The 25098-nt window shown below is 49.9% G+C and overlaps 1 protein-coding gene across 3 annotated transcripts in view; it reads left to right on the forward strand.

Moving 5' to 3' along the window:
* Positions 1 to 25098, forward strand: part of CAPN9 (calpain 9) — a 42959-nt gene that overhangs the window by 6974 nt on the left and 10887 nt on the right. The window contains exons 3-14 of one of the 3 annotated variants that reach the window (XM_036106970.2): positions 2709 to 2827; positions 4955 to 5088; positions 9262 to 9430; positions 10435 to 10518; positions 13046 to 13131; positions 15081 to 15158; positions 16451 to 16611; positions 17579 to 17736; positions 17906 to 18114; positions 20917 to 20953; positions 22022 to 22102; positions 24104 to 24161. In XM_036106970.2, the coding sequence (XP_035962863.2) occupies positions 2709 to 2827; positions 4955 to 5088; positions 9262 to 9430; positions 10435 to 10518; positions 13046 to 13131; positions 15081 to 15158; positions 16451 to 16611; positions 17579 to 17736; positions 17906 to 18114; positions 20917 to 20953; positions 22022 to 22102; positions 24104 to 24161 (1374 nt within the window). The remainder of the gene's footprint in view (positions 1 to 2708; positions 2828 to 4954; positions 5089 to 9261; positions 9431 to 10434; positions 10519 to 13045; positions 13132 to 15080; positions 15159 to 16450; positions 16612 to 17578; positions 17737 to 17905; positions 18115 to 20916; positions 20954 to 22021; positions 22103 to 24103; positions 24162 to 25098) is intronic. The other 2 variants (XM_078077698.1, XM_078077699.1) reach the window with 2 other exon arrangements.

Below are 25098 nucleotides of genomic sequence, written 5' to 3' on the forward strand. Positions count from 1 at the left end.
CTAGTGTCCCTTTCTCTCTGTAAATAAATAAAATCTTAAAAACAAAAAAAACCCCAAAAACCCCACCAGTGGAGATGTAAGCTTATGAGGCCTGGCCTACAGCTGAGTTACCACCGGGCTCACCAACCAGCTACCCCAAACCAAGAACCCAGAGTCACAGAACTAGAGCGATGATAGTTGATGACAGATCAACAGATTGATCCATGATACAGTTGGTCCTTGAACAACACGGATCCACTTATACATGGATTTTTTTGAATAACACAGTATCTTACTGTCAGTGGGTTTTCTCTTCCTTAGGATTTTCCTACTAACACTTTCTTTTCGCTGCATTCTTATTGTAGGAATGCAGTACGGAATATATAGAGCACACAAAATACATGTTAATTGACTAGGTTACCAGTAAGGCTACTGGCTGTTAAGTTTTGGGAGGGTCAAAAGTTATACGTGGACTTCCGACTGTGCGGTGGGTTGGGGGTGGGGTCAGCGCCCCTTCCCCCATGTTGCTCAAGGGTCAACTGTACACAGACGATAGAATTACACATCCTAGCTATGACTTTGACCTTTTGAAAAAAAATTACATCCAGATTGGTCTTCATTTGTTGGGGGTCAGCCTTCTCTGGGAGACTCTGCCTGCCCCTTCCTCATCTCCTCTCTCATCTCTCCCTCCAGACTCTTCCTCTGCCTCCCCTCACTGCCCCCTCCCCGGCCCCTGCCTTATCCCTATGTTGCTATTCGATAAAAAGGCATTGTATAGGCTCCTCTGTGTTTCAAGGTTTTGGTTTGTGGCATGAGTGCAAGTATCTATTTGGAATTCCAACTGCATATTTAACCTTGGTTGGTGTTGAATATAACTATTATTTTGTAACACTTTAAAAAAATTTTTATTTATTTGAGAGACAGAGAGAGCACGAGTGGGGGGGGGGCAGAGGGAGAGGGAGAAGCAGACTCTCCACTGAGCGGGGAGCCCTGACCATGACCATGTGGGGCTCAATCCCAGGACCCTGGGATCATGACCTGAACCAAAGGCAGACGCTCAACCAACGGAGCCACCCAGGAGCCCCATTTTGTAACACTTTTATTACTTCCAAATACTGTACATAACCTCTGTATAAGCCAGGAAGAATAACAATAAAATGAAGGGCGGTGAGCCTGACACCCAGAATAAGAGCTAGAACACGACCCACACCATCGCCAGTCCCTCCAGCTAGCTAGCGGCCCCTTGCATGCTTTGTCCACCCCGCTGCCTGACGAACTGACCTTCAGAGGGTACCCTCTTCTGGGCAATGCCATGCATCCACACAGGCCCAGCAGAGAGATAAAGCCATATTGCTTTGTTGTTGAGTTTTTTCCTTTGCTTTAAATTGTATGAATAGCACTGGCTTCTGAATGCCCCCCCTTCAAAAGCTCAGGGCCTTCCCGGCTGAAGAGACACGCGGTGCTGCGCTCTAGGAGAAGAAACGCATTTTCCTCCATTGGGCAAAGATCTAACTTAGAGAAGAAACGGGAGGAGGTCAGCGTATAGCAGGGGGCCCCCTCCACCCGGACTCTGGCCAGGACCACCCCAGAGCTGAGAGCAGGAACCGCCCCCCGCCCCCCCCCCGGAGGCACTCAGTGAGGTTTGCTGAACAAATGATCCTGAAAGGTTCTGTGTCCCTTCTCATTAGCATCTCCCCAAAGCCGGACCCCAGGCTGTTAAGAGCAGCGGATGCTTGAGGAACCAGTTGGCATGTTCCCCCCGGTGACACTCTAGGGAAAGCCAGAAGCAGGGTGACTCTGCAAGTAGCTTTCCTGATGCTACACCCTCTGAGAGTCGCTCCTGCCTGTGCACAACAATCAGAAAGGGGTCTTGGGCTGTATGGTATTTTCCAGAAATGTGAAGCCCAAGGAAGCCGAGCTAAGTGTGCTGGGGTCTAGAATTCCAATGACGGCGGTGTTATCTACTGCCAACAAAGAGATCAGGGATAAAACAGAGAGGTTGGGGAAGTGGATACTTGCACGTATCTGCTCACACGGAGCTCGTAGGCGGCCCTGGCAAGAGGCGCTGGTGCCACCCCCAGGGCGGGCAAGTGGATACGTGCGAGAGGCTGGCACAGCACAGATAAAATGCTGTCTGACGTCTGACTTCCCTTTGGAGGTGTCCTCCAGATGGTGTCAGTGGGAAGTCACGGCTGCAGAAATCAGTAGACCGGTCAGCAAATCGTGAAAATGAAAAATAACTGGAGCTACTCTCCTCTCTAACTCAACCGAGTCTGTGCTGTGGGGAGGCCTCAGCCCCAGAAATGCATTCCCCGGGCGCCACGGGGGGCTATTTCTGAGGAACCCCAACTTCTTGGGCTGCAGCTACGAAATGCCTACTCACCCAGCCCCGCTGACACAAGCGTCCGCAGCCTTGCCCTCTGGCGGGGAAGCCTCTGGAAATGCACAGAGCTGATGCATAATGGAGCGTCAGTCTGAAACCCAAGTGAGCGTGTCCTATAACACGGCCCGGACGACAACAGCTGTGCGTGATAAACTGGGCACGGAAAGAGCCAGGAAGGGAGGCAGAAGGGGAGGACAGAGGTATCTGTTGGTATCCTGTCCGTTTTCCTAAATGCGGAAAAGATGTGGCCACATCTGGGACGCCCCACCTCTCCTTCCAGCATAGCGTTTTCCCATTCACTGTGAGTGGGCAGTGAAAACCGTGATGTCTGGCTCTCGTTTTGCAGGGGACTGCTGGTTATTAGCTGCCATTGCCTCCCTGACGCTGAACGACAATGCTCTGGCGAGAGTCGTCCCCCAGGACCAAAGCTTTGGACCCGGTTATGCCGGAATATTCCACTTCCAGGTAAGAGGGAACCTTGACCGGAAGTGTTAGCTCTTTGGGGTCCAGCATGACGTCATGAGCCTCTTCAGCTGCTCGGTAACCCTGGGAGGAATGTGACCCCATCTGCGTGAAAGCAGCACCCCAAACCACGCTGTGTCACGGGATCGCCTCTCAATGCGGGAGGAGGACGTGGTGAGCCCTTCTGGAAAATAGACAGTAAGACTTTACGTGCGATTGTGGCAAGTCTGGAGGTCCTTGCCAACGGGTTTTAGTCTTTGGAACAGCTTGTGCTTTTAGCATAAATGGCCTAAAACAATTCTTCCTCCCTGGGACTGGATTATTTCTCATAAACTGGGAGATCCTCCTTATTGAAGAAATACAGATTTGGAGCCGTGAGTGAGGGTAAGAAGTAGAAATGGACAGAAGCATGTAGGCATCGCCTGCTGGAGGTCGGGGGGGGGGGGACACGTCGCCCCTGTGGGACCCCCGCAGAGCCACTCCCGGGGCATGGCCTGCCTGGGAGCTGGCTTCCGGTTTGCTCACGGCCCTGTTCTCTGTCCTCTCCTCCCCCGCAGCCCCTGCAAAGGGCCCCAGCTCACACTGACGCCTGCCCTGCCCCGTACGTCTGCGGGTTTCCTCGGGCAGATTTCACACACTGTCTGGAAAGAGGACTCATATCTACCTTGTGGGGTTCGCAGAACTAAAAGGGATCCTAGGAAGGTGGCAGCATGGGGCCGGCACGCACTTCTGCCCCCGCACTGTCACCTTCCCCTCCCGGGCCACCACACTGTCCCCTCCGTCCCCAAGGCCGGCCGTCTGAGTACTCCCTCCAGTGCCCTGTTGTGCTCCGCTGCCCTGCCTCTGATCGGCTGGGGCTGCCCTGTCGGGGGCCTGTCAGTCACATGCTGACATCTGGGATGGGGCGTTGGGAGTGAGGCCCCCTTGCTGCTCCTCTCCTGTCCTCAGCCACAGTGCGGGCGTGAGGGTGCCGGTGGGGCCATCTCTGTGCCGCCCTGTAAGATCCCCTGAGCCAGCTCCCCCCTGGAAGGCCAGCCCGGAACTGCCCCCAACCCTGCACCTGCTTCGGGAAGCCCCGAGCAGTGCGTCCGTGGAACCTGAAGTCACAAAGGCCCCCAAGAAAGCCTGAAGTGACATGTGCTGGGAGGGTGAAGCCCCCAAGTGGGAGCCCACCCGGGGGGGGGGGGTTGTAGTGTCCCACGCCGTGCTGCTTCCCAACACACCCCTTAGAGCCCGTCACTGGGAGCCCGGGGGAATATTCCTTCAAACACACACAACCTCGGCCAGACACTGGGCGGCCTGGTCGGACTGGGGCAGGATCACTGACACGGAACCGCTTGGGATGCCCCGGCAAAGCTGGAAATGGACCGCTGCCGGAGCCCCTGCGTGTGCTCCCCTCTTTCTACTTTCTCTTTCTTCTTACCTTCGTGTCTCTCTCGGGCCAACTGAGTGAGAAGGAACGCACACGCAGATACACGCACACACTCATACGCACATGCACGAGTGCACGTGAACACATGCACACACGTGTGTGAACACATGGACACACAAGCACGTGTGTGAGCACACACAAACACATGCACACACACTTACCCCGTGTCTGCACGCCCGGCACAAGTGTCCACCTGCCCCATTACAGCCTCTCTCTCTCTCTGTGTGAATGGCCAAAAAAAAGTCAGTCTGAGAGTTTCCACCCCCGGGCAAGGAGGGGACTGAAGATGAAGGAACATTAAGACGCCCAGCAGCCGGTTGACGGAAGGGCGCATAGAGAACCGCGCTGTTGCAAGAGCAGAGCAAACCCCACACTACGCCCCTCCCTCGGGAGACAGAAGAGCTAACCCAGCCCACCCCGCGGTGTCCGCGTGCGACCCTGTCCCACCGGCCCCCGGCTTTGATGGGTCCACACGGGGTCTTCAGGCAGATGTCCGCGGCGGGTGGGGCTCTCAGCCTGTGGCTCAGTGGACACAGTCCAGGTAGCCCCATCATGGGACCCGCATGTGATTTTCCTCAGGACCCTAAGGGCAGTGTGTGGTCTGAGGGAGAAAGAGCCAAGTGATAAACATACACGGACGGGGCTGGACTCCCCTGGGACTCACCCCCCGTGCTTTCCATCTCCGTCCTGGCCAACAGTTCTGGCAGCACAGTGAGTGGCTGGATGTGGTCATCGATGACCGGCTGCCCACCTTCAGGGACCGCCTGATCTTCCTCCACTCCGCCGACCACAGCGAGTTCTGGAGCGCCTTGCTGGAAAAAGCCTACGCCAAGTGAGTGCCCCCTGCCCGGGGAGGAGGGGTGCTGTCCAGGAAGCAGGTCTCCACCCGCGGGGCCTTTCCAGGGAGTTTCAGTGAGTGGCGACACATGTCCCCCCTGTGCCTGACCTTCCAAAGAGCTGCGAGGGTAGGCGGAGGAAAATCTGGATGTGTTACCAGAACTGGTCTCTCCCAACCTGCCACCAAGCACCATCATAGCTCAAACATCTGGGCTGTGGTAAAAGGGACCGTTTTAATCATTTTTAAGTGTACAGCTCAATGGCGTTAAGTACATTCACACTGTTGTGCAACCATCACCAGCATCCACCTCTAGAACTTGCAAAACTGAAACTCTGCACCTGCTAAACTCCAACCCCCCGTCCCCCGTGCCCAGCCCCTGGCAACCGCCATGTTGATTTCTGTCTCTGTGGATTTAACGAGCTGAGGAAGCTCAAGGTAAGTGGAACCCAAACATTTTTAATCACCTGCCAGATGACCTTGGTTCCCGCCAGCACTCTTGATGTCCAGCCCGTCAGCTTGTCAGCAAAAGGCCAAGCAGCCTGAGTTCTGTGCTCAGCTGACAGCAGAGCTCCCCTGGGAGTCCCTCTTGGGCTCATACCAAATCTTCAGGCCATGGGAAACCTGTCTTCAGAGACGGGAACTGGGAAGCACATTTGTGCTTCTAACTCTGGCAAGTGGCAAAATTAAGTGAAGGTAAACGGAGGTTTAATTGATCCTGAAATCAGCAGGACAGAATTAAAGCCATCAAAGAAGAACCAAAGGTATACTACCTGCCCCCCATGCCCATCTGCTCCAGCTAAGTCTATGCACACCCCTCCGAGGCACCGGACAGGTTTCAGATGGGCAAAGGGGCGCAGGACAGCCAGGCGGCCCAGCCCCAGCTCTACCCCATGGTGAGTCCCCCACCAGGAGACCTCGGCAGGATCCTCTCCAGTGCCTGTGCTCTCCAGGGCTGGGCGGGCATGGCTTCATCCTCGGTGAGCCCAGCCCAGGGAAACCCTCCCCTTGCAGCTGTGGAAAAGGCTTGAGTCAGGAATTCCAGCTGGTGGGATCCAGTGGAATTTGAAGGGTATCCACTCAAAGAGTGAAGAATAAGTTTCCTAAAAAAGAAGATCTTTAATTTTTGGTCATTCAAAGAGGCCAAAAATGATTGGGATGTACCTCACCACAAAAAGATGTCCAGATGGCAAATAAGCACATGGAAAGATGCTCAACATTATTTGTCATTAGGAAATTGCAAATGAAAACAATAGCGAAATACCACTACATACTTGCAGCACCAATTGCTGTCGAAGATGTAGAGCAAGAGGAACTCTCATTCACTCGTGGTGCGAATGAGGAATGGTTCAGCCATTTCGGAAGACTTTTGGCAGTTCCTTATAAAACTAAACATAGTCTTACCTAATAGTTCAGCAATCACACTCCCTGGTAAATGAGTCCGGTAAAAAGTCATTTTTACCCAAATGAGTTGGATAAAAACTTATGTCTACACAAAAGCTGCACACAAATATTTATTGTACTGTTATTGATAATTGCCAAAAACTGGAAGCAAACAAGATGTCCTTCAAGATGAATGGATAAACAAGTGGTGGTACATCCAGGCAATGGAACATTATTTAGTGATTTAAAAATGAGCTATCAAGTCGTGAAAAGAAATGGATGAATCTTAAATGCATATTGCTAAGTGAAAGAAGCCAATCTGAGAAGACTACATGCATACTGCATGATTCCAATGATATGACATTCTGGAAAAAGCAAAACTATGGAGACAGGAAAAAGATCAGTGGTTGCCAGGGGTTCAGGTGGAGGGAAGGACGAGGTAGGGATGAATATGTGGAGCACAAGGGATCTTTTTAAGGGTGGTGAAACTATTCTGTATGATACTGTAATCGTGAATACGTGACACCATTCATCTATCAAACTCATAAAACTTCACAGCACAAAGAAAGAAGCTTAATACATGAAGATTTAAAAATCATAGAGAAGGATGAGGAATCCCAGGATGAAATGCAGACCATGCATTTCATCTAACTGTATTACAAATTTATGCAACAAACTCATTGCAGGGGTAGGAGAAAAAGGAGCTGACCTGAGTAACTGTGGGCATGAATGGGGTCTGTAAGATTAAAAGCAAAAGGAAGCATTCTACTCAGGCTGATTAAGTTGTTTCTCATACGGGCAAGGACAGCAATTCTGATACCATTATATGTATATAATGAGTTGAACAATTAAGGAGATGGATGGCAGGTGGTGGAGCTAGGTTTCTCACTTTTGGAGAGGAGGTTACAGAGAAGCAAGGAGAGGAGGCTTAGAATGATGCCTGTGGTCGTGGGTTAGGGCTGGAGACTCAGGCTGCTCTCACGTTTTGTTTAATAGTGATGGTTCCAGATAGACACATGTATATATCCCAGGTCGGTGTACATACATCATCTCCTCACTTTGTCAGCACAGGGGGCCTAGAAAGAACAGCAGCCCCACAGGAACAAGCACCCCTACTTCCCGGGTCTTGGTCTCTAATACCGTTTTTCCAAAGAAAGGAACCAGAGATCCTTGGAGACAAGGTTGATTCTAGGACTGGGCCGGGAAACTCACAAGATGAGCCTAGAGCATCTTGTAGTACCAAGAAGTGAAAGAACATGTTTTACACACACACACACACACACACACACACACACACACTGGTGGGGTTACGTCAAAAGGACGCAGGAACCAGCTGAAGAGGCTGAAAGTAGCCAAAGCTGGGACAGTTTGAGCAATAAAATAAGTACTTTGGATTATAAACCAAAGTACAAAATAAATATCCCTGAGTCCATGTTGATATAAATAAATGACTGAATATAAATTGGAGAAAAGAATAAATCTTCCACGTAGAAGAATTGCAAGTAATTAAAGGTGGAGCAAATCCCTCTGCTCCTGAAGGGAGGGCTGCTCATAATGGTGTCCTGCCAAAGAGGACAGCGTGGACAGGGGGAGGTAAAGTAACTACAGTGGAGAAGCCTAATGGACATGACCTCATTATCAACAGTGATGGGTCATGATGACAGTATGGACCCTGGATACAACATGATGAGAAGGACATGTTACTTCTGTGGTCTTCCTCCCCTACACCCATAACCCCAGTCTAATCAATAGAAAAACAGCAGACAGATCCCAATCGAGAGACATTCTACAAACACCCGACAATATTCCTCAAGATGACCAAGGTCATGGAAAACAAGGAAAGTCTGACACTGTCACAGCCGAGAGGGGGCTTGAGGACTCAGTGTGATGTGATATCCTGGGTGGGATCTCAGAACAGAGCATAGTAGGTAAAAACTAAGGAAATAATAAGAAAGTAGAGACTTTAATAATAATAACATATGGGTTCAGTCACCGTAACAAGTGTACCAAGATGTTAATCCTGGGGGAAACTGGGTGAGGAGTATACGGGAACTCTACTGTTTACAAACTTTTCTATAAATCTGAAACCGTTCTAAATGGAAACGTTTATATTATATTAATTTATTATATTTATAGATTATATTAATTATATTATATTAATTTTATATTAATATAATATTATATTAATATATTATATTAATACTATATTAATTATATTAATAAAAAAGACCATTATGTGGAGAAAAAATGGTTGTGAGTATGTGAGACCAGAAAGGAAGAGAAAGATCCTCAACTTTGTCTCAGTCTTTGTATAACTAACACCCTCATGGTAGTCTTGTTCCCTGTTCCGTGTAAGATGAGGGAGAGGGAGGGAGGGAGGGCGGGCGAGCCTCATTTACACCTCACAGCAGTCCTGGGAGGGAGCATACGCCCATCACCCCCATTTTGTAAATTTGGAAACTGAAGCACTAGGTAAGTGAGTTGTCCCCGGAGCCCTCAGTTTGCAAGTGGTGGGTCTGCCGCTTGCACCCGCGGCCAGTCGGGGACCAGAGTCCACGCTCTTTACCACCACACTGCACTGCCTGTCTCATAGAGAGCCCAGGATCCTTGGAGCTCCACGTAAAGCTGAATCCCTGCTTCCCATCTTCCTTCCACACCACCCAACCCAGGGCAAGGCCAGGACAGACAATGGTTCTTAGAAGAGTTCGAAAAACTCTGGTCAAAGGGCGCCACCTGGTGGCCTTCCTTGTTCCCTGCAACGGTGTCCCTGCCTTCCTTCCGAGACAGGCTGAATGGGAGCTATGAGGCTCTGAAGGGGGGCAGCACCATCGAGGCCATGGAAGACTTCACCGGGGGTGTAGCAGAGACCTTTGCAACGAAAGAGGCTCCAGAGAACTTCTATGAGATTCTAGAGAAGGCCTTGAAGAGGGGCTCTCTGGTGGGCTGCTCCGTTGATGTAAGTTCACTTGCGTGTTCACATTCCTGGCACTGCCCTCGGGCTGTAGACCAGCAGGTGCCCTGGCTGGGCGAGAGGAGGAGCATAACTTTCGGGGGGTGGGGGGAGGCGCAGTGGTGTCAATGTTTATGTATTTTCATTAAAACAAAAGCTTTAATTTAATGTTTTTCAAATTACAAAGTTCGGGCACACTTACTATATCAGGTGGAACAATCCTAGATCTATAAAGGCAAACTTCAATGCCCCTGCCCAAGTCCCAGCCCTGGGACACCCAGTGTGTGCCCTTCACACCCCCCTCCTTACTCACACATACGGGCATGTGCCTAAATACAAAACCATAGAAGAAGTCAGTTTGATTTTACTAAATGGAGTCCTACTCCATAGATTTTACGAAATGGAGTCTTACTCCATACTTTTCCGAAACTTGTTTTTTTTCTACTTCCTATAGCATTAAAACATTCACATCAGTAGATAGGAATCTAACAGTATTTTCTCCAATGTCTTTATGCATGCAAACATACACACGTATAGTTTTACCTCACCCAGTTTTTTAAGAGAACATATTCAAGTTTTGTGTTTCCTCTTGCATTAACCTTGGGAATATCTTCTTTGCTACTAAATTATCCCTTTCCTCTGTGTTTCCAAGTTTGTGGCATAGGGTTGTATGTGAGACTGTTAAATGCTTCTTATCCTCTCTTTGGTGTATGGGATCGTACCTCTATCTTGTGCTGGGCTACATGATGGGGGGTGGGGTCAAGTTGCTCTGTGTGGGGGCAAAAAAGTGAACTTTTCCCTGGAGTCTGAGCTGGGAATGAGGGTCTCCTCACCCTGGTAAGAGACTGGGAATTGCTCTATGTCCCAGCTAACCATCTTAGGGGTGATCTTATATGCGTCAGGCACATGGGGGAGCAGAAGGGACCAGGCCAGGTATGGAGCTGGGTCTGGGCAGGTAGGGAAGGCTTGACTTACCCAGTGGGTTCAACGCTGCTTTTTTCACATTTTAGATCAGAAATGCTGCAGAATCTGAAGCCCGGACACCTTTTGGTCTCATTAAGGGCCATGCCTACAGTGTGACAGGAATTGACCAGGTAGGCGACGTGAACCCCTGTGGATAGGGTACAGGAATAGACTCAGCAGTGCTAGTCCCTTATACTGATTTAGTGCATCACAGTTTAAACCACGCCTTCAGACATTTTAGAGAAGGTCTCATCTAAAGGAGGCAGGCTGGAATCCAAAAGAGCAAAACAGGAGAGAGAGAGAGAGAGAAACATGTGATTCTACCACAGTACCAACCTGGTTTAGCTAGCGTAAGAGTCTAAGCTTTGTTTTTTCTTTTCTTTTTTTTCTTCCTTAATTCTAGAGTTCTCTAGAGAAAGAGAATCAATAAGATATTGATAGATGATAGATAGATGTTAGATAGATAGATGATAGATAGATAGATAGATAGATAGATAGATAGATGATAGATAGATAGATAAATAGATAGGGAATGAGGAATTGGCTCCCATGATTATGGAGGCTGAGAAGTCCTATGATCCACCATCTGTAAGCTATAAACCCAGGAAATCTGGTGGGGTTGTTCCAGTCCAAGTCCAAAAGCCAAAAACCAAGAGAATCAATGGTATAAGTCCCAGTCTAAGAGCAGAAGAGAATCAAAGTCCCAGCTCAGCAGTCAGACAAAGAGAATGAATTCTCCCTTCCTCCAACTTCTATAGCTCTAGTCAGACCTTCAACGGATTAGATGAGGCCAACCCACATCGGGGAGGGCCCTCTGCTTTACTCAGTCTCCCAATCCAAATGCTAATCTCATCCAGAAATGCCCTCACAGACACACCCAAAATTGTGTAAAAGCAAATATGTGGACACCAGTGGCCAAGTCAAGTTGACACATAAAAATAACCGTCAAAAGTCCCATTCTCTGCCGCAGTGGCCCAGTGTAGAACTGATCCCCAGGGGTTACTAGACCCCACACAGTACCCCTCTGACTTCTAGGGAGTGCTTGGTTTAGACAAGAGCTCCTGAAGGGACATGTGGGAAAGAGAAGGGAGGGGCAATGACATGGAAGAGGAGGACAAGAAGCCAAGGGCCACATTCTTTCAGGTTCTAGTTCAGTGAAGTCCAAAAGCCCACTTCATGCTTCGGCTGGACAAGTCTCAAACCCGATCTGTAGAGGATGCAGCACCTCTGGTCTCTCCCGTTGCTGCCCACATTTTGAGCAACACAGTCCAGAGGAGTGGGGAGTAAGCAGTGCGGAAGGAAGCCTGTCCTGCCTCCTCACCAGGGGATTGTGAGCAGAGCATTCAGGGTGGCGGATGCAATGAGATTCTCTAGAACTGAACTATTTGCATAAGCTCTTTTCCCCTCCTTCCCTGCCCATAATGCCTTGCCAATCACTCACTTGAGTAGGCATGTGATTTTTTTTAAAGATTATTTATTTATTTGAGACAGAGAGAGTGAATGAGCGAGAGAGAACACGAGCAGGGGTTGGGGAGCAGAGGGAAGGGAGAAGCAGGCTCCCTACTGAGCAGGGAGCCCGATGCGGGGCTCAATCCTGGGACCCCAAGATCATGACCTGAGCCAAAGGCAGACGCTTAACAGAGTGAGCCACCCAGGCACCCCAGTAGGCATGTGATTTTTAATGTTGCAGCTTCCAAATATTGTTTCCAGTAATAGAAACCTTCCACCCCATCTGTTCAATGGCTTTTCCTTTCTCTCCACCTCTAAGACATTTACCTTGCCTGCACTTTTCACGTAATGAACATCTTAAATGATGAGCTGCAAGCTGCATTCTAGACTCTGGAGAGGTTATACTAACTTAATTTTTACACATCAAAAATATGATTTGTGCCCATCGCATGAGGATAAAGTGTTTTGAGCTAAAATTTCTGGTTAGTTGATGAACAGAAATTTTTTACTTCTACTCTCTTTCCTCCAAAATCTTTCTGAAATGCACTGGCCCTTTTTCCTGGTCCGGGGCAGAGCATGAAGGGCATGGCTGAACATCTTTCTTTACTGGCTCAAGGGTTCTCCATATGGACAGCAGAAATCCTCACCTGACACCTGAAAGGGGGAACATTGGATTCAGAAGACTTGGAAGTGGTTTTTGTTTATCGTTGTTTAAATTCCCAGCGTGTGCCTATATACTTTTCGTTCATCTGTGAGTAAGATATTAAGGATGAAGAAAACTCACTCATAGGTCCCTGAGCACTTGGGACAAACTACTCTTTACCTCTCGCTGTGCTAGATGCTGACGATACACCAATAAATAAGACTCGGCCCCCGCCTCTAGGGCGATTCCAATCCAGACAGAAAACTCATTCATTTGAAGATTCACGTGAACTAATTTCTTGTTATTTGTAATTCTACTTTATTTCCCAGATGCAGCGTATCCAATTCTGGGGTGATTAATAATCATTGTTGGTGATGCCAGCCACTGTGCTCACTAGGAATTAGAGGGTTCCAAGGGCTAGTTAAGAATTGATGAGTTTTGACATGTCTTTTGCGTGTCATAGTCAAGAGGCTTTTGGGAAAGCCAACCGTGGCTGGAGGAGAAGTACTCTGGAGCTCACGCATGAATTTATCATTCCACATTGCCCTGATGTTTTTCCCCTCTAGGTAAACTTCCAAGGCCAGAAAACGGAGCTCATCAGAGTCCGGAACCCTTGGGGCCAGGTTGAGTGGAACGGGTCCTGGAGTGACAGGTCAGTCCCTGCCTCCTTGCCTTCCTGGGGCTTCTGCAGGTGTATGAAGAAGGGGCACTGTGTCTACAGTTCCCTCCTGGCTCTCGTTCAGGGGACTGTCCTGCTGCTGGGCTGACCTTACTTCCTCCCTCTTCAGCCCTCTGGCCCACCATGCAGTCAAAATTGAACACCCTTGTAACGGCTTTTTCACCTTTCCAGTTACTGTTACTTACGTTAGTGGATATATTCCCTCCCATGGGGAGATGTCATCTCCCCATGATATTGTGAGAGGCTTTATCTCCAGTGATGAGTAGCTCCAATATGCAGGGTGTGTGTGTGTGAGCGCACGTGTGGGGGGTAGGGGTGGCCATGAGTATTTGAGGTGTGAGAATCCCCGAAATATTGCCAAGCAGGTCACTACAGGGTTCTCTCTGATTGGTCCCTGGCCATTGGCTAGAGGTCCAGTGGAGTCTGGAGTCTGGACTTCCAGAGCAGTCAACCAGGGTTATTTCTTGGCCCCCAATTATGTAGAAAGGTCTCCCTTGCGGGTATGTGTCCCTTCCTCTTCCCTCGCGAAGCGGCCCAGGTGGCTAGCATCCGGGAACGTTTAGATGTGCTTGGGCAGGGCCCACCTGAGCCACCTGCTCCCTCAGCCAGGACTCTGCCATCTTGGGGTCCTGCTGTCCCACCCCTGCCTGCTCACAGCTCGTGGGACTCTGGGGAGACCTCCAGCATGTCTAGAGCCTCAGTAAATGAACTTGAGTTGTGTTTGTCCTCAGAGCACGAGGCCACCATGTCACCAGCCATCAGTGTCTGTGTCTCTGTTAACCTGACTCCAGCCTGGGGGTGCGGGGGCTTGTGGTCCCATCGTGGTTCTTGTCCCACCACCTTCCCCCCACTTTGGCTTCTGCCTTCTCAGAGCCCAGGGCCTTTGGCAGAGATGGATTCACACCAACATCACAGGAGGAAAGAGATCGGCCTCCCTCTCCTGGCAGAAATGGAAAGAACAGAAATATTGAAATTGAAATTAATGAGCCTGCTTCATATCACACATAGACTATTAGAGTGTTCTTCCGTTTAGAGAACACAGCGTGTAAAAGGGCCATTTTTTTTTCTTCTCCTGGGAAACACGCAGAGGGAGAAATAAGGGAAGTGCATTTCCTGGGGTCAAGGCTGGAAGCGAGCTTTCCTCCTGCTCCCACTCAGCCTCGGGGTGACGGAGGGCAGGTCCCCATCCTGATCCCTGCTCCTGACCCCGCCTGTTAGGAGCCAAGTACTGAAAGCGCATTAGCCTGGCAGGCCCCTTTTGGGGTGTGAGCCCCTCGGAAGGTCCTGGCTCTGGGTACTGCTGTTCTGACCCTGGCACGCAGGACCTGGAGAGGGGCTTCTCCTGGGTCCTTCCCGGGACAAGCTCTGCAGGGTGTGGATGAAGGGGCCACGTCGGTTGGGTACCCCGGTGGCAGTTACTCAGCTGGAACAATTTGGAGGCGGCTGTAGGGGTCGCAGAGACACGGTGAACTTGGAGGCTTCCTGGAGAGCTCACCTAAAGAAAGCGTTTAGTATGTGAAATGTCAAGCCCAAGCAAACATAAGATACTATTATCACTTTTCGAAACGTCACTTACCAATGAAGAAGAGAGATCGGGAGATGCTCTGGGGCACACGTCAGTCGCCTTCTGACTTGCAGTGGAGGTTTCTGCTACCTTGCTAGTGTTCAACGTCCTATGATGGTCCCGTGATAAGCCCCTACGGAGGGACTTCAAATGATCCCGAGGACCTTTGACCATTGGCTGCTCTTGGACGTGCACTTTGCAACCAGCCTCTAGATCCCCTGGGGCGTTCCCGGGGCCCAGGGAGTAGGCACTGACCAGGATCAATCCCCACATAGCCACCACCCTGGGGCCTCGGGAGGGACGCTCACGCCCCGACAAAGCCAGTCTTGTTTCAGCCGGCTTTGCTTACTCCTCCTAGTTCCTCCGAGTGGCGTTCCATTGGCGCAGCCGAGCAAAAGCGCCTGTGTCACACGGCTCTCGACGACGGGGAGTTCTGGTACGGTGCTCGTCAAAGCCCTTGGTTTGCTTGCTTGCTTTCTGTCTGTCTTTGTTCAATTTCTTTGGTAAATCAAATACATTGGTCTCAAGCCCCTTATGTTCACCCAGGTTGGCAGAGAATTTGATATGAACATGGGGTTGAGCCGGGTCTCCAGCCAGCATCCCTCCTCTGAACTACCCATCGTCCAAGTTTGCGTGGTGTGTTTGAAGATAGGCAGCCCCGCTGCTCCTGGGGCTACTCCCTTGTCCCACTTGATGACAAAGGCCCCTGAGGACAGTGACCTTGACAGCATCCAAAAAAATAGACCTAAGTGGGCAGGAAACATTCCTAATCTGGACTTTCTATGGGGTGGAATCTCTTTGCTTAACTGGGGGTTTTTAACGGGCCTTTGTTTCTAGAAGCTTCTTTTGATCTTGTTTCTTCCTGTGGGGTCCAGAAAACAGTGGGCTCTTCCAACCCTGCAAGACCACACATTTCTGATGTCCAGCTTTCTTCCCTGATGAGCAAACCAGTCAATTCTTGTCTGAGCTCACTTTTTTTCTTATAGGCCTTATTAAACACAGCAAGCAAAAACCAGCACACACTAATATTCTAGCTTTTTCCATCCTCTTCCCCTTGAACACAACCTCTGTCTTCCATATTTTTACAGTTTTAACAAGTATACTGCCATTTGTAACGTGGATATCTATTTTCCAGCTCTAATATTTCCTTGAAACCTGCCCAAGTGCTAAGCTGTTATCACATAGTTTAGAATTCTGTCACGGTGGCTCCATACTTCAAGGCACCAATGACTTAGGGTCACACCAGCTGCTGTAAGAAGTAGACTCAAAACGTATAAAGACTCAAATGCAATAAAGTTTATTTCTCACTAATTGTAACAGTCCAGGAGGACATCCCTATTCTGTGGGTAGCTCTCCCCATGCAGTGATTCAGGGACCCAAGCCCCTTCCTCTGTGTGGTTCCACCATCCCCTGGGGTCACCCAGCCATCTGCAGGAAGCCAGCAGAAGAGGAAAGACAGGAAAGATTGGAGGAGACACCCCCACTTCCTAAGAGCCTTGACCCGCACATCACTGCTTACATCCCACTCTAGATGCAAGGGGTGGGCTACAGTCCCTGAACCTGGGTTTTCCTTAGCTTTGCTTGTGTATTTTCTGTCTGCCCACACGTGAGTTCTCCCCCATCCTTGAGGACACTCACTACCGGTTGGTTAGATGATTAAGCGAATGAATGGATCATGGCATCACCATCACTTCCTATGGAGAATGGTGTCTCTCCACCTTGTTGCAGGATGGCATTTAGGGACTTCAAGGCCCACTTCGACAAAGTGGAAATCTGCAACCTCACTCCTGACGCCCTGGAGGAGGATGCTCTCCACAAGTGGGAGGTGACGGTCCATCAAGGAAGCTGGGTGCGGGGCTCCACGGCCGGGGGCTGCCGCAATTTCCTGGGTTGGTAATCTGTTTGTCACTCTCTCTGTCATTGCCAAGTGTCCAGTGCAGTCTGGGGGACATCAGCAGGTCAGCGCCAGGACCCTAGAGAAAGCCTGAGTGTGGAGTTAGTAGGATTTCCGGGATGGCTGGTGAGGGCTGCAGAGATGTAGCTGGAAGTCGGATAAGAATTGCTCGGGGAAACTCTTGTTTGGTCACTTAGGTTATCTCCCATGACAAGTAATAGAAAGCACAACTCATGCTAGTTTAGCAATTCAAAGAATTTTTTCCTTGCATAGCTGAAAAGTTCAGAGAAGTAGAGTGGGCTTCAGGCATAGTTCCATCAACTCATTGGTCTGGAATTCTCTGCTCTGTCCTCTTTCCTCTGTTGACTTCTTCCTCAGTCGGGATTTCTTTATAGTCACAGGAGAGCTGCCAGCACCATCCAGGACTTCCTGAGCCCTCACTTGTGCACAGGGTCATCCAACGAAAGGCCCCAACTTCCCTCTAACTGGGAATTCCTTGTACCCATATTGCCTGGTGAATGCTTCAGGCTGATTGGATTTGTTCCAACTGTCCGCAGCAAGAGGGACTAGGATGAACCAATCAGCATTCACGCTTGGAGCTGGGAGTGGGGTGGATTCTGCTCACAGTGCACAACCAGAGGGGCACAGCACTCTCCTCTGAAATATCACAAAGGAAAAATAAGATGGAGCAAATCGTAGACCCAGAAGAATGTCTTTATAAGCTGCATGGGAAATGGCTCAAGAGAAGGTGGAGTTGAAAGGGGAGCACTTGGCCTTCTCACCGGGGTTACGGGAAGTAGAGCACAAGAGCCATCGGAACAGGGAGAGAAGAAATGAATGACTTTCTCAGGTTTGGGAGGATGTGGTGGGGGTGGATGGAGTGTGTGGTGTGTGTGTGTGTGTGCATGTCTTTTGTGGTTTTTTTAAGGAAGATGAAATAATTCACCTCTTTCAAAGGGCAGATACCTTCTGGACCAATCCACAAATAAAATTGTCCCTGACTGAGAAAGATGAGGGGCAGGAGGACTGCACTTTCCTCGTAGCCCTGATGCAGAAAGATCGAAGGAAACTCAAGAGGTTTGGAGCCGACATGCTGACCATTGGCTACGCCATTTACCAGGTGGGTAGGAACTAAGCCGCTCTTTGGAGCCCGCCACTTAAGGTGCTGGACTCTCAGCTCCTCCTTGGCCACATGCCTGAGATTCAGTGGCCAGTCCCCCAACTGTGTCCAAATACCCAAAACCAACGGCCCTCCTTATAGAATCAACCCCGTTATGCTCCCATTGCAGAGCCCTGGCAAAGACGAGCACCTGAACAAAGACTTCTTCAGGTACAATGCTTCCCAGGCCAGAAGCAAAACGTTCATCAACCTGAGAGAAGTCTCCGACCGCTTCAAATTGCCCCCTGGGGAATACATCCTGATTCCCAGCACTTTTGAGCCCCATCAGGAAGCCGATTTCTGCCTGAGGATCTTTTCAGAGAAGAAAGCCATCACCCAGTGAGTAACAGGCTCAAGAATTCCTCTTCATTTAGTGGCTTAGTCCCTGGGAAGTCACAGGAGACTGTTGGAGCCACGACCCCTTTCTTCCCTTCTCCACAATCCACCTGAGAAACCAGGAGGGTTTCTTAACCCAAAGCAGGATATGTTTCCATTTTGGTTCTGCTCCTTCCTTCCCTCGAACAAGCCACTGAAAAGTTGTTCTCTCCAACCACTCCCAGAATCATGCTCACCAGACCCTCTCGGGTGGAGACCTTCATTTTCCAGACCCTATTTTTAAGAAACCTCTGGAGTGGGACCCACAATTAGAAGTGCTAGACTCATTTTTGAATACAGTGAAGGGGATGACTATTACAAGTTTCCTAAATGACCCGTTCTTTCAGCTTCAGTTTAAATAAATGTCGCCAGATTGTTTGGGGTTGGTCTCCTATGGGCAGCAATGCCATCAACTAGGAATGCCCGAGAGAACTCACCTGGGCCTGTACTTCCTGTGGTGAACCCCAAAGACTTTCCCCAACCGGAGCCAACGTTGAGGCCAGACTGACCCTTGTGGATCTTTTTATGGTTGCCCGATGTATCTCGGCAACAACCCAAGGAACTTTGAAAAGACAAGGTTTATTACTTACAGGTTCTGGAGGGTACATGGCACACCTGGGGCCACAGAGTGATGTCCTGAGTAGAGAGAGAGAGAGAGAGTACACAGGCCTGGGGTTCTGCCTTTATTGGGGTCGAGGGTAGGCTCCTAAGGTTTCACAGGCTCCTTATTGGTGAACTTCAAACATAAAAGCAGGAATTAAAGTGCTTGAAGGAAAAGCAAGCAGTGGGCCAAATGGTCTACCAGAGCTTTTTAAAAAAAGAGGGAACCTCGTGGGTAGGGTGGCTGGGCTTTGTATCTAGCTGTGTAGCTGGCTGTGTGTTTGAGATGAATGTCTTTGAAATGGATGCCTCGACGGTCAAAAACTTAATGCCAGGCACTTACACTACAATCAAAAAAGCTAATTGTCAAGTGCTTACACTACACAAGTCTGCCTTCTATTTTATATACCCGACATTCTGCCACCTCCCCCTTTGCAGTGTCTTAGCAAAATTATTTTGTGTTAGATACTTTTATGAAAAGTTTCCCATTACTACCCTTTGCCATCGGTTGCTCTATGGCAGAGGGAAAAAAATGGTACAAGATACTACCATCCACTTCTTTTCCCAGTAGAGACATTCTAGAGATCGCAGAGAACGGCCAAATTGGCTAATTCTGCATTTGAGCTAGATCAATCCCCAACTAGGGACCGGCCTTAGATAACAAGATGGAGCCAGCTGTGAGTTCATGGCCTCTGGTTTTATCTTTTGTTTAGTGGGATAAGATTGGATTGGCAGCAGGCATTGAGAATACCCCCAGTTGTCCAGTCTGGTTGGGTTTCCCAAGCTGATTACAAAAGGTATGGTTCCTTCTCCTCAGCCAAATAGAAGCAATTAAAGATCTTTCTTTAATTTTTGAAAATTCTGCTGGAGAGTTGATCTCCAGTCTTCTCCCAGTTACTGGTACAAGCTGAGGATGGATTTCCCAAGATCTGTTCACACAAAAACACCCACACGAGAGTCGTGCAGACTGACTGCTCTTGTGGGCAATAAGAACAAGAGAGGAGAAGCCAGGCTGTACCTGCCCCACACCTGTGTTTCCTGACCCAGCAGTGGGGCACGGTCCGAGTCCTGGGCATCTGTAGATGGTTCGACATGGCAAAGCTAAGCCCATACTCACGCTTGCCCCCAAATGAGGTCCTTTAATCTGCTGTGATCTGGAACATAAGCACCAGCTTTGTAGCTCAGTGATTGAAGAACCACATGAAGCTCTATTTCCATTGGCTTCGTCCTCATGAGATTATCCTAAATAACCTCTGAAAAGCGTACTGTTGTGCGTGCCCAGGGGATAAGGAGGAGGGGAGAACTAACCGAGTTCCATCTTAATGTTTGCTTGTTGGTATCCCCTTTGACGTTTTAGCAGTTTTTCTTGGGGAGTGCTTCGTGTTTACTCTGTAAGATTAGATTCTTCCAAATGTTTTAGCATCACCGAAAGCTAAAGCCTGGTCCTCTTCTCAATATTACCGCTTCCCAAACACTACAGGTTCCCTTAAATATGTGAACAGGAAAATAAACATTTCCATTGTTTGTCCTCTTTTCCCTAGACATAAGCACACACACACAGCCTACCCCCGACACCCACAGTGAGAGCAGGGATTCACTTCCTCGGGGAGGGGCCAGGGGTAAAGGATGGAGCTTTTGGAGGGAATTTTAAGTTCTGACTCAACTTGCTCTATAATCTTTTCCAATTCCCCCAGAAATAATTCACCCTCAGTAGACTGAATGATGGTGTCCAAGGAACTGAATCTCCTTTGGGGATGTAGAACTCATGGGGCATATTTAATGAATCTGCTTCACTTGTGGGTCCTCTAGGGCTCTGCTAGCCTATGTAACACTTCATAAATATCCCTTGTTATAGGGCATCCAGGAAACAGGGGTGGCAGCTGGTTCAGTTTCTTTTACTTCTAGAAGTTTAGAACTTACAAGTTTTCCTTGGCTGATGGCTCAATTGCCTCCCTCTTATTTTCATGCCCAGCAGGGTCTGAGTAATAAGGGGGAAGAGAGGGAGGTCAGTGCAGGGGGTCTGCGGGCCCTGTGAAAGGTAAACCTCATGGAAAAAGAAGGGCTTCAATGGGCCAGAAACTTCCACTACCTCTGGGTCCTTGAGTGCTGCAGATCCTAGAGAGGAAGTTAATCCACAAGTAAGCCAGCGTGTTTTCTGCCCCCCAGGGACATGGATGGGGACGTGGACATTGAACTTCCGGAGGTGAGCCTTCGTAGGGTACTCTGGAGGGTGGGGTTCAGTGACTATCCCGAAAGTTCCCTTCAATCACAGTGTCATTCAGAGCTTTGAAGTTCAGGGAATGGAGATACGATCCGGTGAGTACCTTGATTCCAGCCTCGTGGGGGACACGCCTTCTACCTTCTAAGGCTCTCATGTCCCACCAGGACGGGGCATGGGAACGAGGTAGGTGCGCTGAAGAAAGCTTTGTTTGGACCAATGTTTCTCTGTGCACGTTGTTTCTTCACCGTGAAATTGCAAACATGATTTTGTCCAACTTGCTCTGTTCCGAGAGTTGGGTGCTGCTTCTGAAGGGGGTGGGATGTCTTTAAAATGCATTCGGTTTAAGAAAAATAATCAAGAAGGTAAAATGAGAGTGGCTAGTAGATTCCCTGACAGTGGACTTGGAGGAACACGGGACTTCCTCCCTACCGTATGTGTGTTGGTAGGAAGCAGAGGGGGTGGGATTTATACTTGTCCAAGGGCTGTAAGACTTTGAAGGGGTGCTGAGGTGTACCTGGGACAGTGTGACGCTTCCAAAGTCAGCACTGATCTGCACAAAACAAAACTGAAACACCCAAAGCATTTGCTGAGCTCGTTCCATGCGCTAGGCCCAGGGCTGCCTGCTAGAGACAGACTGCGGCCTTCAAAGATTTCACCACCTGTCAAGACAGATGGTTCAGCAAGTAATTACAGCTGAGAGTGTTGAGGAGTCTGATGGAGGAGGTGGGAGCCGTGGCCACCCTGGCTGGGACCCCAGCTCGGTCAGGACTCCAGCCTCCCTTAGCGCGCTTATCTGCAAATGTCCCCCCTGATTGGTCCTTCCAGATTCTCCCGCTGAAGAGCCTTCACAAGGAATCTGACTGCCATTCTTAATGCTCCAGGCAGTGGCCACTTCTGGCCCCTCCTCACCACAGTGAGGTCCCAGCCTCTCCCGTGGGACCACAAGGTCTCCTGTGCGTGCCTCTTTTTCTTGCTATTTCTTTGGGATATTCGTAAACGCCAAGTGTCTTTTCTGTGCATCCCATGTAAGTTCCTCTGGTTTCTTTTTAGCCTCCGAAGCCGACTCCACCTGGCCAGGAGACAGAGGAGGAACTGCAGTTCCGGGCCCTGTTTGAACAAGTTGCGGGTGAGGTAGGGCTGACTGCAGGCTGCCCTTGGCCGTGACCCCCTGCAGTGCTGAGGGGCCTGGTTTCCTCCACAGCCCAGGGATGCAGTAAGGTGTTTGTCAGCAGCACTTCCCAGAGGCCTGGTGGAGCTAGAGCCAACGAGAGGCCAGGCCTGGTCATTTGGGAGGCTCTAAAGACCGCCTCCCCCACCGCACCCCTCCCGCCGGGCTGCCACCGTTGGTGGGACAAGGGCCCCCAAAGGAGCTCAGCCCGGCCCAGGGGCTTTCTGTGGAAGGCTAGAGGAAGCCTTGAAGAGGTGGCTCATTGCACTCTGTCCACAAACCACTGCCTTTAGAATGTTCTCTCTGCTCTGGTGGAAGGTGGTATTGTTCGGGGACGTCACCATGAAATTGCAAACATGATTTTTGTCCGGTAACATGAGCGGCATGGCTAGGTTTGGCAGTTCGGGCCAGGGCCAGCCACTGGGGAAGGAGAGGATCTGTCTCTCGCCTCCTGCTCTCCGACCCCTACCCCGTTCTTGCCCCCTCGGTTGTCAGCTTGTTTATTGGGGGCCCTGGCCACTCTTGGGGGCCCTGGGTATCTCTCGCCCCAGGCTCCGTTCTCCTAGAAACTGCCCCACCTGTGCTCCCTCGTAGCTATAAATAAAATTAGCCTGATTGACCATTTCATGGTGGGTGCTGATGACTACATTTGGTTCCTTCCCCTGCCAGGGCTCCTGAATCATAAAAGAGGTGTGACGCCTGCACCGGGGCAGGGGGAGCCCTGATGGCGGGATTTCAAGCAGTGTAAGAAATAGCAGGGCAGGGAGACTTGGGGACTGCAGTCTGGGTGGAGAAAAATGGGGGCTCGTGTGACTTACTTTGTGTAAGCCACAGCAGGCAAGGTGGCCATCTGCTCTTCCCAGGGCGGCCAGCAGCCCCGGGCAGGGCGGAGCAGGGCCGGGCAGGATAGGAACGCCAAACGTCCAGCTCTGGGTGCTGGCTGGAAGACCGGCCTGGGTGAGCTCCTCCTCACGGCTGAGGAGGGACAGAAGTTGCCAGAAATGGAGACCCAGGTTTGGAAGGGAAGTGAGGGAATGTTGCAGGAGATTCTTTCCAACTTTACTTATGACCAAAAAGCACCTGTAGAATCAGCTCGCTGGTTCCAGTCCTGCTCTTCTTCGGACTGGCCTGATGGCTCAGACGTGTGGCTCCACCTCTGGCCTGCTCTGTCCCCGGGGGGCTTGGGCCGCATCAGCGATTCTCCTCTAGGGCTGAACACCCCAAACCCCATTCCCCAGGCCTCAGAAGCTCCAGGGGTGGAACCTGGGCAGGCGCATATGGAAATAACTTCTTAGGTGACTGTTTCGCACCACTAGCTCAAAACCCTGGACCAAAGGAGCCCTGAGTCCGTGCTACTCAAACTGTCATACACATAACCCTTGCCGGAGCATCCTGGGAAAATGCCGATTTCCTCCCCAGAAGGTCTGGGGCAGGGCCTGAAACTCTACATTTCTGACAAGCTTCTAAAGGCCCTGGATGCTGAGATCTTGTGGACTTAGTGGACGGCCCGAGATCAGTGGTTCTGAAATCACCCTACAGGTTTTGAAAAGAATCCATGGGACATCCTCCCAGTCTTCTGATTGAAATGGTCCCTGGAGTGAGCTCCCAGCGCGGAGTGAGCCCCCAGGGTGGGCATTTTTAATACTCTCCAGGCGGTTCTGCTGTGCAGGGGCTTGGAGACCCAGACACGAAAGTCCTCCAACAGAAGCGCCACGTGGGGAGCTTTAGCTCAGGGGGTAGGGACGCTTGCCTCCCCTGGCCCAGTTTTTCCATCCTTTCTGGGCTGGGCACGCAAGTCCCTGAGAAGTTAAGCAGGCTACAGTCATGGGAAATGGGTACGCGGGCCCGCAGCAGGGTCCTTGAGGGCCGGGCTTGTTGCTTGAGCCAAATCAAGCTCAGAACTAGAAGCAGCTAACAAAGAAGGCGCTAAGGGCCATAAAAAGCAATTGTCTCTCCTTCAACAGGACATGGAGGTGACAGCGGAGGAACTGGAATATGTTTTAAATGCTGTGCTGCAAAAGAGTAAGTGCTCATCCCCCCCCCATCGGGGACCCCAGGGCTCCTCTGGAGGGGACGTGTGACCGGTGACCTCACGCTGCCTGGCTCTCCTCCAGCTCCCCCAGGCTCCCTGCTCTCCAGGGCTGACTTTAGGTAGACTTTCAAAATAGCTTTCATTGCTTATTTCCTGATTACAAAAACGATGCCCGTTATGGGAGAAAATTACATAAAAATGCAAAAAAGCCTAAAGACAAAGACAGAAGCCACCAATAATCTAACCACCCATAGATAACTGCTGTTAAGATATGTGTGTGTGTATCATGTGTCGTTGGTGTGTTTCTCAGTGTGTGCATATATGTACACACACACAACTGTCATTAAATTATAGATACAATTTTGTTAATGTAACAGCTTTGAGACATAATTCACATACTATACAATTCACGAACCATGCTTTTTAGTGTGTTTGTAACATTGTGCAACCATCACCACAACCAATTTTGGAACATTCCATCACTCAAAATCTATACCCAGTAGCAGTCACTCCCCACCTCCCCCAGGCCCTGTAACAACTGATCTACTTCCTATCTCTATAGACTTGCCGATTCTGGACTTTTCATATAAAAAGAATTATGTGGGGTGCCTAGGTGGCTTGGTCGGGGAAGCACCTGCCTTCGGCTCAGGTCATGATCCCAGCGTCCTGGGATCGAGGCCCGCATCGGACTCCCTGCTCAGCGGGGAGCCTGCTTCTCCCTCTCTCACTCCCCCTGCTTGTGTTCCCTCTCTCACTATCTCTCTCTCATTCTCGCTCTCAAATAATTGTGTTTTTTTAAATTAAAAAATAATAAAAATAAAAAGAATCATGTAATAGGTGATCCTAAGTGACTTCTTTCACTTAGCATAACGTCTTCAAGATTTATCCACGTTGTAGTGTTTGCCAGGACTCTTCAATCCTTTTTAT

The sequence above is a fragment of the Halichoerus grypus genome, chromosome 7 (genome assembly GCF_964656455.1).
Source record: "Halichoerus grypus chromosome 7, mHalGry1.hap1.1, whole genome shotgun sequence".
In the NCBI taxonomy this organism is placed as follows: domain Eukaryota; kingdom Metazoa; phylum Chordata; class Mammalia; order Carnivora; family Phocidae; genus Halichoerus; species Halichoerus grypus.